Source organism: Poecile atricapillus, chromosome 1 (assembly GCF_030490865.1).
Source record: "Poecile atricapillus isolate bPoeAtr1 chromosome 1, bPoeAtr1.hap1, whole genome shotgun sequence".
Lineage (NCBI taxonomy): Eukaryota > Metazoa > Chordata > Aves > Passeriformes > Paridae > Poecile > Poecile atricapillus.
This window is the reverse complement of record NC_081249.1, coordinates 155,987,847-156,004,540: the sequence shown is the minus strand read 5'-3', so window position 1 is coordinate 156,004,540 and position 16,694 is coordinate 155,987,847. Positions and strand designations below refer to the sequence as shown.

At 38.4% G+C, this 16,694-nt stretch overlaps 2 protein-coding genes across 3 annotated transcripts in view; both read left to right on the top strand.

Annotated features, from left to right (window-relative positions):
* SNX6 (sorting nexin 6) overlaps nucleotides 1-10,495 on the top strand; it is a 29,780-nt gene extending 19,285 nt beyond the window's left edge. For both annotated transcript variants that reach the window (XM_058838852.1, XM_058838844.1), the window contains exons 12-14: nucleotides 830-989; nucleotides 2,033-2,118; nucleotides 8,673-10,495. In XM_058838852.1, the coding sequence (XP_058694835.1) occupies nucleotides 830-989; nucleotides 2,033-2,118; nucleotides 8,673-8,726 (300 nt within the window). In that variant the 3' untranslated portion in view covers nucleotides 8,727-10,495. The remainder of the gene's footprint in view (nucleotides 1-829; nucleotides 990-2,032; nucleotides 2,119-8,672) is intronic.
* Nucleotides 10,496-10,696: 201 nt separating this feature from the next.
* On the top strand, nucleotides 10,697-15,790 carry EAPP (E2F associated phosphoprotein). The gene is made up of 6 exons (XM_058838863.1): nucleotides 10,697-10,853; nucleotides 11,324-11,505; nucleotides 12,136-12,234; nucleotides 12,575-12,698; nucleotides 13,518-13,640; nucleotides 15,173-15,790. Exons 1-6 carry the CDS (start codon nucleotides 10,780-10,782, stop codon nucleotides 15,435-15,437), a joined length of 867 nt encoding a protein of 288 aa, XP_058694846.1. The 5' UTR covers nucleotides 10,697-10,779; the 3' UTR covers nucleotides 15,438-15,790.
* The last annotated feature ends 904 nt before the right edge of the window (nucleotides 15,791-16,694 follow it).

Here is a 16,694-nt window from a genome sequence, read left to right as displayed (position 1 = left end):
AGGAGAAAGTGATATGGGATCATCAACTCACAATATAGATAGATTAAAATACTGCCACCTCTAGCCTGCAATTTTTCCCTTAGCTGTAAAACCTGTCTCTGTTGAGTATAAGGAGTAACAAAGCAGTTGGTGATGTGGGACTGTGTGGAACTGAGTGAGCCACTTGTCAAGGCCAAATCATACAGTAACGAGAAACAGTGGAAAGGCTGTTTGCAGCATATGCATGCTTGTAATTGCAAGCAATTCTGCTTTTTGTTAAATATTAAAATTGGGTATTCCATATAATCTACTGGTGCTGATACAAAAACACACAGGCTGAATTTGATATTCTGTGCTTCCAGAAAATTTCAATTCTTACTGTTGTTTGATGTGAGATGATTAAAAAACATCACAGGATGAGCAAGCATTTGACAGAAAATGTCTGTAGTTAGAAGATCACGAACTGTTGCACAAAAAATGTTACTACTGTTTCTCGGGCTCTGTGTGTATTTCAAATACATAATCTAAATGTAGCTTGTTTCTAATCTAAGAAGCTGTGAAATTTCCCATGATTCGCCTTCTTTGGCTTTTTGGACTATGATCTAAGCCATCTGTTGCTAGCCTCTGTCAGACAAGATGGAGATCAAACAGTATTATGTTCGGGATCTGATCTAGTATGGACATTCCTGTGACTTACAGGATGAAGTAAAGTGAATGCAAATAATTTAGTAAGAACTGAAATGCAGCAAGAAGGACTAAAATTAATTAGATTTTTTAAAATTACTTGGAATATAGTAAAGTCCTTGGGTAGAATCTTATAAACTCCATACAACCTTTGTTTTTTTAATAGGATCTCCTATATAGAAGATCGAGGTCACTAGTGGATTATGAAAATGCTAATAAGGCACTGGATAAAGCAAGAGCAAAAAATAAAGATGTGCTGCAAGCTGAAACTACTCAGCAAATATGCTGTCAGAAATTTGAGAAAATTTCTGAATCAGCAAAACAAGGTATTTGGGTAGTCCTTGATCCTATGTTACTACTTGAAAATTAATATATTGTAGTATGCCATTAATGATAATAAATGTAATTAATGAGAATAGATTTTTGTACCATTTTCTAAGCAGGTATATGGTCTTTTAATTATTTTTTATTTTAGAAAGTTCAAATTACATTTTTCTTTGGTTTCTCATAGCTCTGATAGGTGGAGCAGTCTAGGTGCAAATTACTTGTTACGCTTTTTTTTTTTTACATAAATAAGCTAGGATACAAAATTACAACTGTTAGCAGTAGTAGCAAAAAAATATTTCAGTGTTGTTAAAATTCCCCTTTTGGTTTTATGCTTTCTTTTGTGAAGGCACCAATCTGTCACAGATGTGATAGTACATTAGAGAAGGGAAAAATAATGAAATGATATTTCACTGAATGACAGAGTTAATCAAGAAAAGGAACCTTATTTACCTGTTACTTTTCTTCTGGAAACTTACTGTCTTTTTTAGGTTAATACTTCAGTGAATTAGTAGGTATCTGACTCATCATTTGTGGCAGATCTGTTCAAGGTTTAAACACCACACTCTCCTGTTTTTATCATTGAAGAGTTGTTCAAGCCTGTAAATCTGGTTAATGATTCCTAAAAACGAGACAATGGAGAATGAGTGATCCTCTTAGCCACAAGAGTATATGCAGAAGGCATACTGTTGTTCATCCTAGTTTTAGCTTAGTATATTCCCTGTAGACTTTCAAGTATCAGCCTTGAAAGAACAGTGCAGATGGAATAAGAGAAACAAGTGTTAAAAGCATCCACTTGGCAGTCTATATTCAAAAGAGCTTTGTGTCCACAAAAGGTTACGTAGAGGTGAGGAACTGCAGTGATGGTTTCCTTTCTTCCAACTGAGTTGCAGTATTTTTGAGCCCAGAATGTGCTGAGATTAAATGTGAGGTTTTTCTTTTTTTCTTCTCTCACCCTTTACCTCTTCATCCTCAAGGAATGTCTTTTAATAGTTGAGGTTACTAGCAGGGATACTGTTAATGAGTCCATTTTTATTTCCTATAGAACTGATAGACTTTAAGACAAGAAGAGTTGCGGCATTCAGAAAAAATCTGGTGGAACTAGCAGAACTGGAATTAAAGCATGCTAAGGTAACTGTGATAATTTTTAGCCTATATTTCAAGTAATTTTGAATATTATATGCTTGATTAACCAAAATGACTACAGTTATTGCATGATACACACTTCACATTCAGGAAGGTGAATTTTAAGCTAAGCATTGTCCAGAAAGATGAACTTCCTTTAATAACAGAAATTGAAGTACAGCTCAAGTGTCTCTGAGAGATCGTTATGCTTGAGGTGCCTTTGGGAAACTCATGTCATGGAAGATAATTTTGCCTTCAGTTTTATGTTTATTTGTCTGTTTGATATTTACAGCTGCAGAATTTGAAAACTTAACCTATTTTTAAAACTTTCTCCTACCATTTCACTATGAGATAGGAAGCAGTTTCTCCTCTTAGCCAGATTTTGGACCTTGATGTATAGGATATTAAGCATGAGATCACACCGGCCTGTCTGGTATGATGAGCATTCTGTTTGAACCTTTTTGCCTTTAAACTCTAAACTATTATCAAAAGAGGCATGTTGCAGATAGCCTTCTCAGGAAGATAAATTTTTCTGGAAAAAGAACTTTTTAGAGGCCTGTACTGTCTTCAAATTTCAAAATGTATTTGATTTCATGGATGACTACAACAGTCTCTTAGTTGAACAGTCATATACCTGGAGGCAGCTTTCTTTTGAAAATCAGTTCTTTAGCATTTCTCTTCAAATCTGAAACTGCATTGGTTAGGAAGCTGTGAATTAACTCAGAATATATCTGTTGAAAGAACTTTTTAGGAGGTGTAGTGCTTCTTTACACTCTTTTCAGTAGTGTTCATGGTGTCATTCTTCATTCTGCTAAACCCATTGCTTATAAAATCAGTACACTGTAAAAAGGGTTGTTTGGGGGACTTTTTAAAAAAAGATTGTTGCAGGTGTAAGTTCAGTTTAATGAGATATTTATATATTGCTGGTAAAGCAATCAGTAGTGTATGGAACACATGACTCCTTTTTCAGATGAACAGTCCTTACTTTTAATAGTCCTAACAGTCTTACTTGCAACAGTTTTATTGATTTGCCATATTGTGCTTTAGTAAGGGAATGCTTCTGTCCTGCTTCAATCATTGACTGTTCATCATCTCTTGTAACTGACTCTTGCTGAAGTCTCCACACGCCTTGAAGTGGAATGCTTAGACAATGTCTCTGTCTTCTAAAGTATCCTTAAAGAATCCCTTTTTTTAACTATGCAAGTCACAACGTTGGAGTAATATTCTCTTGAATTTTGTCAGCTAATAACTGCAGAATACAGGGGGAAAATGCTTAATTTCTGTAGCTTTCAACTTGATATGTGCTTCCTGTGTCCTCAGTATTCCTTGAAGTGCTTTAAGATTTTTAGCTTTAGTTTGTTGACACAGCTTGTGTTTTACAATGCATTTCTTTGAGTAGCCTGTCTGTGACTTGTCTTGTCTTAGTAATTTTACCAACAAAGAGTCCACGAAGCTGTAATAGAAGCTTTCAATTGTAGTTCTGCTTTTGAAGATCAATTTTTTTTGCTGACCCTTTTCACCTACTTCATCATGGAGCACAACATTCACTAGACAGTTTTGAATCTTTAAAGCTTTACCATAATAAAAGGTCATTTGGACTAAGAATGATAAATCTTGAAACATTAACAAATACTGTAACCTGTTGAATGAAAGGATGTTTCGTTTCTCGCTAGGTTTGAAAGTTCCCTTCTTTCAATGCTCCTGTTTCATATTTGAAACAAGCTAAGCTACTACAGATGGATCAGTTCAGTTGCTGTTTTTCTTTCTGCAAATTATGGGTTTGATTATTACAGAATGTACAAGTACAGAACATTGTATTTTTCAATATTATATAATGGGGAATGTTCTTATTAATGCAATAACCAGGGTATTTGAAGAGAGTCTTATGGATAGGTTTTTATTAGTCTGTATGGAGTATTGAAGGATTAAATGGTTTGGTGGACACTTTCTAGGTTTGTTCCATAAAAGGAAGGATGGAAATACTAAAATACTTGTTTGTTGGGTTTTTTTTTATGTAATATTGTGCCCTGATGGGGCAGAGCAATGTTAGAGGAATATGACTGAAATACAAATCACTAACAGTACTCACATTTCAAGGACTAGGTAGCTCTGGTTTTGACCGGGCTAAGCTGGGCTGTTTCTAGACATCTAATCTCTCTTGAAGTACAGCCAGAAGAGTAGAAGCATAAAAGAAAGTTATGTTTTTCATGTAGGCAGTCAATTAATTATGTCAGATCAAAAGCCCCCTGCTTCTAGGTTCTTGGCAAAATACTTTGCCTGATACTGGCAGTCTCTGTCTCTGTGCCTTGACACCTACTGGAGGCAGATGTGAAGTTTTGGTAACAACAAAATGGCAATTGCTTGGTCAATCGAGTGTGGAGCACAGCACTGACAAAGTTCATGACCTGTTACCCAAGTCTAAGTGCTTGATTCCAGCAAAAATGCTAAGTAGGGAAGCAGTCTGGGGACAGAAGATACCCACTGTTGAAGCCTTTTGCTAGAAGTCTTCTATTATGGGTTTTCTTTTTCAGTAGTGAGTGCCTCCAGACTAGATGCCATGCAGATGCATCTGTTTCTGAATCAGTCTAACTATGTGTCTTTTGGATTTGGAGCTCCCTCACACAAAAAATGTGGAAGTGAAATGTGCTGTAGTTACATGTAGCAGTGAATGCTGAACTCACCTGAGAAGCTCTTGTTGAGGAATTCAGACACAATGAAGGCTGCTGCTTGACTTGCTGTTTAAAGTTACTTGTTCTGTGTGGAAAGAAAAACACAAATATCAAAATACAGATGTTGCTGCACAGAGGAAATCAGTGACCAAAGAATTGAAAGTTCTGAGGCACAGCTTGCATTTTATGAGCTATACCTGCCTGTAGCTCTAGAAGACTTGAGGGCCATAGGGAAATAAACTCAGTAAAACAGGGACACTTTATATACAAATTCTAAGTAAACCCTCTCTGCCAAGTTATGTTCATACTATTTCCCTATAAGATAGTACTTGGAAGTATGATTAATATCCTCTTACCCTTTTGAATTACAATTCAGGACTTTTGAAATAGCTAAAAATCAGACTGTGGGTTAAGTTTGCTTTAAGTTGATGAAAGGGCAGACTGCTGCCAGGAAGGATGATGATACATGACTCTTCCTTTCCCTTATGTTGGCACAATTACGTGTGCAGCTGCATAGTAAGAAGGAGCTGAAAGTTGCTCTGGGTTTTCATACTTTGTCTTGTTTTCACAACATCGCTTGTATCAAAACACACAGTTTTGGCTGGAGGGTCTGGCAATAAAAGAGAGCTGCCTTCTTACCAGCAGCAGTACCCTAGATTTATTTAGAATAGCTGCCAAACTGAAGCTTTAGATGATCATTGGTCAGTGACCTACTCTAAACATATTGATGTTTCTTTTTCTGTGGCCATTCTGGCTGATTATCCCCCTAGGTAGTGCTTAGCTTCTGTTTTGCTAGCTCTGTGTTTCTTCATGACTTAGTGCAGCTGTAGCTAATGTAAGACCTGAATCAGTGTTTGGCCATTTTGATGCAAAAGCTGCATTTGGTGTACTGTTCAGTATTTTAAATGCTTGGATTTTGAGGTATTCATGTATTGGAATTCATGTTCAGGGAAGGGAGGTTTGACAGCTTGTGAAACTGCTAAGATTATAATCATATACTTGGAGCATTCTTGTACATCTAGAGTCTTTTGACATATGAATTGTAACTAAGACAGCCACTTCCTTCACATAAATAAACAGAAACATACATTTTCCTCAAATATTAATATATACACGCTTGCCTCTCTGGGTTTTCTGGAAAAAGAATTTGTGTTACTAGCAACAGATACCTGGAACTTACAGAAGAAGGAAGTAAGCAAAATGCAGTGCTAAGGGATTTGCTGAAATGTTTTGTCAGTAATTCTTTCTTTCCTGAAAAGGATGTTTCTGTCACTGTGGTTCTGCCATTAGTTTTAATATCTTCAGCTTAGGAGTGTAAGCTGGCAAGAAACACTTTTCTGAATCTGAATATATTGAACTTTCTCAAGCTATGCTGATGTAAGTGAAATATGTCAGATACTGCAGCCACAAGGAGTAATAGCTCACAGCTTCTATTGTCCTTGATTTATTATAATACAAATAAGGTGGTTCTTGTGAACTTTGTAAATTTGATCTAATGAAAATGAATTATGTGCCTATTTGGAAAATTTTAGTAGACTGACTGGCTTAGTCTGGAAATTACTGAGGTGTAAAGGATGTTGTGATGGTTTAACCTCAGCTAGCAACTAAAATTCAGAAAAGTGAGAAAACTTGTGGGTTGAGTTAAAGACAGCTTAACAGGGAAAGCAAAAACCATGCACACAAGCAAAACTAAACAAGGACTTTATTCAGTGCTTCCCATTGGCAGGCAGATGTTCAGTCATCTCCAAAAGAGCAGGGCGCATTATGTGTGACAGTGACTTGAGAAGACAACAGTCTGAATGCCCCTCTCTTCCATTTTATTTTCCCCACCTTATATACTGAGCATGATGCCATATGGTCTGGAATATCCCTTTGGTCACTTGGGGTCACCTGATCTGGCTGTGTCCTCCCCCAGCTCCCATGCCCCCCCAGCTACTTTTCTAGCATGCCAGTACAAGAAGCAGAAAAGGCAGAGTAAGAGCTGTTTGGCAATAATGATGTCATCTCTATGTTATCAACACCATTTTCAGCACAAATCCAAAACACATCCCCGTATTAGCCACTGAGAAGAAAATTAACTCTACCCCAGCCAAAACCAGCACAGATGTCTTGGTAACATTTTTTTTTTTTAGAGTGCTACATAATGGTCTGTCAATTACAAATATACCTCATGCTTCTGCAATAAGATGGCCAAAAGATTATTGTCACACTTCAGTTACAGGTAATGTGTGCAGTCCGTAAGTGTCCTTCAGATTGAATTCCATTTGAAGACTGAAGACTTCAGACTGAAGTATTCCTTTCAATTCATTAGTTCATTACAGTCAATAATCAGCTTTTCAGTAACAGAGACCTTAAATTTATGAATCCTTTACACCACAAAGATGGGCCACCAAGTCCCTATGTATCTTGCTTATATAGAATTTGTTCATGTCACTGAATTACAAGCCTTTTAAAAAATAGCTTGTGACTGTCCTCTGCCAGTATAGACATAAAGAAACGAAAAAGCTGTTGAAGCTGGAACCGAAATTGCTGTCTTCTGGATAAGACTGAGAAGGATTTAGTAGGCATAACTGGGAATCTGCTTTCAAGGCTTTAAATCAGTTAATTGCTTAATCTGGATTATAAGAACCTGAAGGGGGGCATAGAATTATGGTTTACCTTTTGGGGCTGAGGGATGAATGTCTTGCTTATCTATCACAAGTCACTTGGAGTGGCTTTTAACTGAAAAAGTAATTACAAATTTTTAAGGACTTCTGTGGACTGTTTTATGAAAGGCATGCAAATCACAGATACTTACACGCTTTTGTGTGTCTGAAGGTTTCTCTATATGTTTCTTTCTTGATCCAAAAAATTTTTTGAGAAGTCAGCAATTTCTTCCATGTTCATAACTGGGCATTCAAACTGCTTTGTTCCTGCATTTTATCTGAACCTGATAAGAATTACTCCTAACACTGTCAACAGCCCAACATTTTTTTCTTACACAGAGGTTTCAGATTTGGGAACAAACGTAGTACAGGTATTTCATAGTGAATAACTAGTAGTTTAAAATGATGTAAGCATAAATTAATGCGCATATGAATTCTGGGTTGTTTTGGTGGGGTTTTTACTGCAAAGTAAATTCTGGCTTGTCAATCACATTTGCTTAATTGACAAGGGTATCCGTTCTCTAAATTCATTCAGATACCTGAAAACCAATCTGTATATTTTTATGGTAGAGACAGAATGCTTTAAATAAGATTAAAACCTGTGTTTGGAAGGAAGGCCAGAGCTTGGCTTAGAGTTGAGTTAATGTTCTAATAATCACTTCTGTAGCTCCAGCTGTAAAGGCTAAACTCAGTTTGATGGCTTAATCACCTGGCTAAGCATGTAAATCAGTCTGCTGTCTTACAAGGCCTCCTCCTAGAGCAAAGATGTCAGCTCAAATGGCTGCTAGAAGCGAGGAGATTCCGAGTGCTATGAATTGTTTAATATTTGTTGGTGTATATAGTATTCAGTGTAACACATGAATATTTATACTTTGGGAATCTCATTCTAGAGACAGAGAAATGGTCCTACTATATAAAATATTTTAAACTTTGCCACTGTGAATTTCATTGCTAAGAGAGTGCTCTGCAGTGAATAGATCTGTGGCCTGATTAGACCTCTAGGAAGAAACAGGAAAGAGTATTAAATGCTTATTTTTTAATCTCAAATTGGCTGTGTTTATTTCCATGACGCTATATTCCTACATTCAAAAAAGCTTCTAATACACAAGTTACACATATTTTTCCGTAAGTTTAAAACCTGTCTATTCCTCTTTAGTGGTGTCATTGCTATCTAAAAAAACATTGTTCTGTCACAAGCTTAAAAAAAAGAAGACAAATGTGGTGATATTTTTCTTTATTTTTACAGGGTAACTTACAGCTTCTGCAGAGCTGCCTGGCAGTGTTAAATGGTGACACATAAGCTACGTTCCGTCCTCCCACTAACAAGGGCTGCCCTCCTCTGGATTTTGTTTTCATGACTTTAAATAGGCATTTACAGTTCCCTGGAGAAAACTTTTGACAAAGTGCACATAAGCAAGCTTCTTCTTTCAAAAGAATTAAACACCTGAAAGTAGCTCCAGACTATATGAACAGCATACTTGTTATACATACATATTCATGTTTATTTAATCATTATACGCTTTCATTGTTCAAAAACCAAATGCTCGGGTTTTGTGAAAATAGCCAATATAATAATGTTCATGTTATGAATACTATGATACGGCTGCAATCTTATTTACCTTTGTAAGTAATTTCTGAAGATCACCATTTGAAGCACATTGTTCAAATGGCCTAAGTATTACCATTAGATATTTGAATATTGTTACTATAATGGCATTGTATACACTGTCTTAGTTTTTTTTTTTTTCCATGTACTTATATCAAAGAACTTATCTTTTTTTCAATTGTGAACATTTCTTAGAAATTTTGGAGAACTTTGTGTAACCTTTATAACTATGATTTAAAAAGAAAAGCAGATGCATTAGTATGTTTGCCTTAACTTGTAGACTAATCCAATTATTGTAAAATAAACCATGAAATCAGTGATTTTTCTAAAATGATGCAGATACTGTATCATCTATAAGCTTAGTATTTTCTAGTAAATTAGATTAATTTTTTTTTTCTTTATTCATCATGTAAAAACCATTGACTAAGTATTGGATTGGTCTGACACTACTCGCCCAGTACTTTTTCACTTGCATTCTCAGGTTTTATCTGTTTGTCTGTGACTTTCCTCTCCAGTGTACTTAAATTGTTTTGAGCTTGGTGGCTGACTCTGCAATTTCTTTGGCAGAAATATATTTGAGAGAACTTCCTGGGTTTCTTCTAAGAAAGGGGAAATAAAGTAGCAGAAGGGAGTTCAGAAGAAGGTGCATAAAATATCAGTGAAAAGTAATACTGCCCCACTGTGATACAGATAAAATGTTTTACTTCAGGAAAAAAGTGAAGGTATCCCCTATAAAGGAGTGGAAAAGGATCTCATTCTGCTAACTGGACTTAAGATATAGACTATGAATCCAATATTGTTAGTTGTATTGATTGGTCTCCTTCCTTGAACTATGACCTTTTCCAAGCGGTGCTGCTATGTTGTGTAATTTCACGATGTCATAAAATTAGGCTTTACTTGATGAACTACTCTTCACAGTGGGATTGCTGCTTTACAAGCAATATATGCTGTTTTTAGGCCTTCAGTGGAACAGCAAAGTTTGGGTGAATGGTACGGCTGGAAATTCAGTTCAGCGTAAGTCAGTGTCTCTGTGATTACAGATGCCCTGTACTGCCACACAGGTGTGTTTGTTCTTCTCAGATACGGTGAATTGCACAGTGTAGTATACTTACCCTACTGCCTTGCACATCAAAGGCAGGGAAGTTTGCATTGTGCTTTGATTCATGTACCCATCACCTCAGGCTTCGATGACCAGTGCCCAGTGGGTCTTGGCAACTTACCTAGTACAGAGAGTATTCCTAGCAATGCCTACTACACTAATACTGTGCTGTTCATTTTCTAGATATAACAGGTATAATTCCTAAGGAACTCATCTATAAATAGACTACGAGGGACAACAATGACAATGTATATATAGCTAACAATATTGTAAATATTTTAAGTAGGATGTGGGAACAGTTTTTAGATTAGTCCTCGCTGTTGAGTGTTACTAGCTCATTAAATTTTTTCCAAGCCTCTTGGTATTGGGTGTGTCTCTTAAAGATCTGACTCTGGATCGGTAACTCTGGAATAAAGTGCTTCAAACATGACTCGAGGACTTACAGCTCCAAGGAGAAAAGGGAAAAGACCCGCCTACCCGCTTCTCGCTGCGGGGCGGCCCGGGGGCTGCCGGGGCCCCACTCTTGGCGGCGGGGGCGCGGCCGGGCCGGGCCGGGCCGGGCGGGGCTCGCCCGCCGGAAGCCGCCGGGGCGGCCGGAAGGGGCCGGGCCGGGCCTGGCTGCGGCAGCGGGCGAGCAGCGGCGGCGCCATGAGCCGCTTGCGGGAGGAGGATGATCCGTACGTGGTGGAGGAGCCCAGCGACGAGGAGCGAGCGCTCAGCAGGTGCCTGGAGCTGCCGGCCGGGGGGTGGGCTCGGGCCGGCGGCGGCGGGCCCCGCTCCCCGCCTGGCTTGTGCTGGCCCGGGCGCGCAGCGACAGTGGCTGTGCCAGGCCGTGAGTGGGTGTCGATCCCGGGCTGCCCGCGGAGTGCAGGAGGATCGGCCTCACGTCGGAGCGGCGATTTCGTTGAACCGGTGTAATTAAATTTCTGACCGCCCAGCTCCCTGCCGGAGCGAGAGCTGCAGGGGCATTGTGGCAGGCTCCACGCAGTCGGCTGAACCTCCTTTGCGTTTAAACCAGAGTTTTAATACCCCTAAGCTAATAAAGTGTTTTAATATGTACATTGCCCCTAAACATAGAAGTGATTTCCAGTGCACCCACACAATTCAGATGGTCGTTCTCCAAGTGTCTATATCCACTATATATTTTAGCCTATTTATAATAATTAGGTGTGTACCACTTAAATGTTTGTAGCTCAGAGGATGAGGTGGATGTGCTCCTACATGGCACTCCTGACCAGAAGCGGAAGCTGATAAGGGAGTGCCTGACTGGCGAGAGTGAGTCTTCCAGTGATGATGAGTTCCAAAAGGAGATGGAAGCAGAACTGAACACCACCATGAAGACTATGGAAGGCAAATGGAAATCACCTGAAATGGGTAAATCATGCTTAACATCTGCTTGCATATGAAATCATGAATTATGTGTTAGTGGCCAAATCATCTTTAGGTTTTGGTTGTATAGTTAAGAATACGTAGCAGTATTTACATCACTGCATCCATACAGCACAGAATAGTAATTTTCGTGCAGAGTGGCTGCTTGGCAGTTTGTCTAGGTATTTTTTGAACTTCCGTGGGCCTGAACTTTTGGGGGACGTTTTTTAATGAATTTTATTGTAATCAAAGTTTGTGAAATAATGCCACACTTTTGTTTCTTTCACATGACTAAAGATGTCTTGTGTGTATGACATAGGGCGGAGACAGGTATATTTGATGTGATGTCCTCTGTGTCTAAAGGGAGTGTTGGGAGAAACTTCGCTTCAAATGTTATCTGAGGTTCATCTTTGAGGGAGAGGGAGCAGCTCTGCTCTGAGAATGCCTGTAAATGAAGTAACACAAGTGATGTGAATGATAAGGGTGTGGGAATAAACTGGGAGGGCTGTTACTTAACACACCCAGGTAGAACAGAGCACTCTGGACAAAGTAACTTGAAAGTAAAGGTTTGTTCTGGGCTGTATACTTTCTCTCCTTGTACTGGGGTGTTCTTACCACTTGTAATTTCATGTGTAGGTACTTCCTCAAGTACTGGGCTGAGTGGATCTGCCAGCACTTCAAAATACTATGATGACATTTACTTTGATTCTGATTCAGAGGATGAAGATAAAATAGGTAATTGACAGAGGCAAGAGGAGGGCATCTTTATAGTACCACTTAGTCAGATCGTGTAAAATCCTCTTGGTGGAGGGGGGGAGGGGGCGGGTCTAGAGGCTGTTTGTGAAGGCAACATTTTTGAGGGGAATTACCAGCCTGTATCATCCCAATGTAGTTCCTGCAATTCTATGATGTATCCCAGTGTAATGCTTTGGGGTTACACTTGAAGGAGAGATGAGCCAGGCATTTAAATTTCAGTTTAGATTTATTGCAAGGATGGAAGATGAAAATTGGAAATTGTACATTTTGATAATTTGTGTTAGATGGATGTAACATGTTCTTGCACAAATTTTTCCAGATACACAGGATAGCCGGAAAAACAGAAAACATCAGCAGCGTCAGATTCTTTCCAATGATGAGCTGCTGTATGACCCAGAAGAAGACAACAGAGACCAGGAGTGGGTAGACTCACAGAGGAGAGGGTAAGTAACCATAAATATTTGAATTGTATGATGCTTAACATCAATTGAAAATTTTAAATGAAAATGGTAAATGTAGAGAAAAAGCCAATGCTGTCAAATCCATGCAATGTGACTATTTTTTATATATAAATGTAAAGCATAAGAAACTTCAAATCCTGTAAAATGTTTTAGGTGTATGTAATGGAAGTTGAGTCTTCAAAACTACACAAAACTTTTAAAATCAAGATTTCCAAATTCTGTAAGCTAGTTTTGTCTGTAGATCTCATTTAAACAACCATGCTGTGAATTAAAATGTTGCAAGATAATTTGATTGCTGATTAATATTTGCTCCTGATAAATACTGTATTTCTGGTTTTGGAAAACTTGAATTTAGCGAGCCACAAAATGTTCAGAGAAAACAGGAACAATAGAAAGCTACTTTAATGAGGGTTTTTTGAAGTAGAAAAATGGTTGTTGCAGCAGAAGTAAAATTTTCCACTTAAATCTGTTGAATAAGATAATGAATGTTGCCTGCAGACATTGCACTTGGGATACCTACTTAGTCAGAGGAGCGGGTTATTAGGCACAAATTCTCATGCCAGATTTGTATTTGTCTCACCAAATGAAAGTATTCTGTAAATCAAAAGATACTCGTATGTGTTTTCCCCTCATCTTCTCATCTGTGTTTTTTGAGTTAATGCAAATGGTGTCCAGAAAGAGCCAAGTATTAATTTGTGTATTTTAATGCAAAGAAAAGTTTGACATTGAGTTGTTATGACAAACAGCAAGAGCATGTAATTTCACTTTTTGTCTCCGCTTCCTCCTCTCTCAAATTGGTAGGTACCGTAACCAGAGAAGAGTAGTGCCACAGCAGTGGCAGGCAAAACCTGCAGCTGTTCCAAATAGTGATGCTGTTCTGAACTGCCCTGCTTGCATGACAACATTGTGCCTGGACTGCCAGAGGTAACAACAGTGAACAATAAGGGGTCTTCTTATAATTTCATTTTTTTGGTCAGTAGAATTCTTAGTATATTCAGTTTGGTCTATGGATTTTTATCAGCTCTGTCTTGTAAGGTGGCCCTCATAAAGGGAAGGCAGGTAGATGTGAGTCAGATCTAGGGTTAGATGCTGGTTTGTAAGAATGATGATCAGTTTAACCTGCAGTGTGGAGATGTGGAAGAATAGGGTAGAATGTTAGCATAGTGGAGAAGGTAAAAAATAAAAATAATCTTAAAAAATCTTTAAAAATCTTAAAAAAATAATTGTAAAGACTCAACAGGCATTTCAGGCAGATTGGGGATTTTAGAAATACCTATCTATATATATATCTTGGCTTGATACTTATAGGCATAAAACTATTCCAGGTTATTTTTGTCTAAAAATACCTTGTTGAAGAAGGTTTAAGCAAAATAAAGATAGTGTATTCTTAATTGGTTTGAGACTTAGCAGTCACGGTTTTGAGTGTTGTTAAATTTAAAAGTCCCAGGAAGGTATTTAGGTGAGAATCCACAGTATGTTTTGACACTCTTCAGTATCTGACTGCATTGCAGGCCTAGTTAGTGCTCCTAACCCATGCTAAGGAAAGGACTCTAGAACTGGGAGTAAAGAAGAAAGAAATTTTCTGAAATGAAGAATAAAATACCTGTCATTTATTGAGTGTTTTTGGTGATTGAGGATGAAATTCCACAGCAGCCTAAAATCATCTAAATACTGAGTCCTGTATTTCTCTGTTTTTGCTTTGCTGACTCCAATACTCCTTGACCTTGTTCTATAGTTTAGGTATTTCAGGTTCCTAAGCTGACAGAAAACTCTTTATTTTTATTGTCATACTGGTCTTTCCTGGGTTTAATCCACCGACATAGCTCAACACAGTGTCATACAGGCAATAAGCCAGCAGAATTCGACTTCTGCAGCCACTGTTGTCTTGGTTTAGGCTGCTCTAAAATTGCAGCCTGAGGGACATTGCATTATGTTGAACTACAGTACTGAATTTTGCTACATACTCCAGATACACAGTTGTTAAGACCAATGACAGCTGAAATTTCATGGATTTTTATAGACATGCTGCTTCTAGTGTGATATGTCAATGATATTATTTATAAATAAGGAATTTCAGACTTGCACGACATTTTAGGATGTCAATGCCAGTAGCTGAATCATTTACACTCACAGCTTCCTGATCTTTTGCCTATTATGAGCTATATGTAGCAATGCATAATTCTGCAGTACCAATACCATTGTACTCCAGGGTGCTTCTTGCAGCAACAGACAGTATTTTTAAAAAATGCCTTAAAAAAACAACAGATGGCTGCAGTTCTATGTTTTTATTATTTTTGTAGCTGTGACTTCTGTTTATAAAATTCCTATTTATTTGGCTGTCAGCCCTTTGGCATGTTACTTTCTGTCTTTAATCCCACTTTCAGGGATGGTAACAGATTTCTTGGAAGCAGAGTTGTATGAATGGTATGACTTGCATTTTCTCCCCTTCTCCATAGACATGAATCTTACAAAACACAGTACAGAGCAATGTTTGTGATGAACTGCGTTGTTAACAAAGAGGAAGTACTGAAATACAGAAAGAAGGTAAAGAGAAGAAGTAAGAAAATGAAGCACAGCAAAGAAATTGGCTCTACACAATCAAATCAAGAAGAAGAGGAAATATACCATCCAGTATTATGTACTGAGTGCTCAACTGAAGTAGCAGTAATGGATAAAGATGAAGTTTTTCACTTCTTCAATGTTCTGGCCAGCCACTCCTAATGTGCAAATGCAGGGGGAAAAAATCCTGTGCTGTTTTTAAGAGCATGGGAAGTGTTAGAAATGCAGGCACACTCACCTTTTTTAAAATGCGGTCTTATTAATTTACATTTCCATCTGAGAACTTTATAATGGTTGGACTTTTTGCAAAGTTTATAAAAGGCATACAGTTAACTGTGTGTATATGAATGTATACTCTTCCCACCATCAGGCGGTTGCATCGTTGGGAATTAAATATTTTGTAAATACCATGTAAGATCTGTATATTACAATCATTCCCTGTATATATACTAGCCATTCCTTATCTCAGTGTGTATTAGAACAGCTTCTTGGAATAAATATTTTATAGTAACTGATTTTGCATAGCTGCATTGCTTATATTTATAGCAAGGGATAAACAGCATTCAGTCAGATGTTTGATGTCATTAGTCTGTTGTTCTTTGTAGATTTGCACACGTGGTCTGTGTTTTACGGTTTTACCCCAGCTGGCAACTAAGCCACACACTGTTTGCTCACTCCTACCACCCTCTCCCCAAGTGGGGAGGAAAAAGTTGGACCTGCAAACCCATGGCAAGAGGACCCCACACTAGAGCAAGTGTTCTGATAAGAACTTGTGGCCCCGTGGCAGACCCATGTTGGGAGCAGGCTGGGCCTGAAATACTGCACTCTGGAAAAATGACCCACATAGGAACAGTTTGGGTAGAACTGTTGCTTGCCTGTGGAATGGATTCATGTTAGAGAAGTTAGTGGAATACTGTCGCCTGTGGAAGGTGCCCTACACTGGAGCAGTGGCAGGAACAATGGGTGATGAACAGACCCTAACACCCATTCCCTGTCTTCCTGAACTTCTGGTGAGGGAGGAAGCAGAGCCCAAGAAGGAGAGTTAGGGGAGAGTGTTTTTAAGATTTATTGTACTTCTCATTATCCTGTTCTGATTTTGTTCATAATAAATTCAATCAATACCTCCAAGTTCAGTGTGTTTTGCCCATGATGGTATTTGGTGAGTGAGCTCACCCAGTACTTAACTCATGGACCTTTTTCTGTGCTTCCCCCATCCATTTGCAGAGGGGAGTGATAGAGCAGCTTTGGTGGGTGTCTGGTGTCCAGACCACCACAGCATAACTGCTCACCACCTGTTGACTGAGAGCCAGCTTGTCTTGAGCAGTGATCATCTGCATTCCAGGTAACTCTCCCAGTTTATATACTGGGCATGACATTCTAGGGTATGGAATATCCCTTTTCCCAATTTGGTCACTTGTC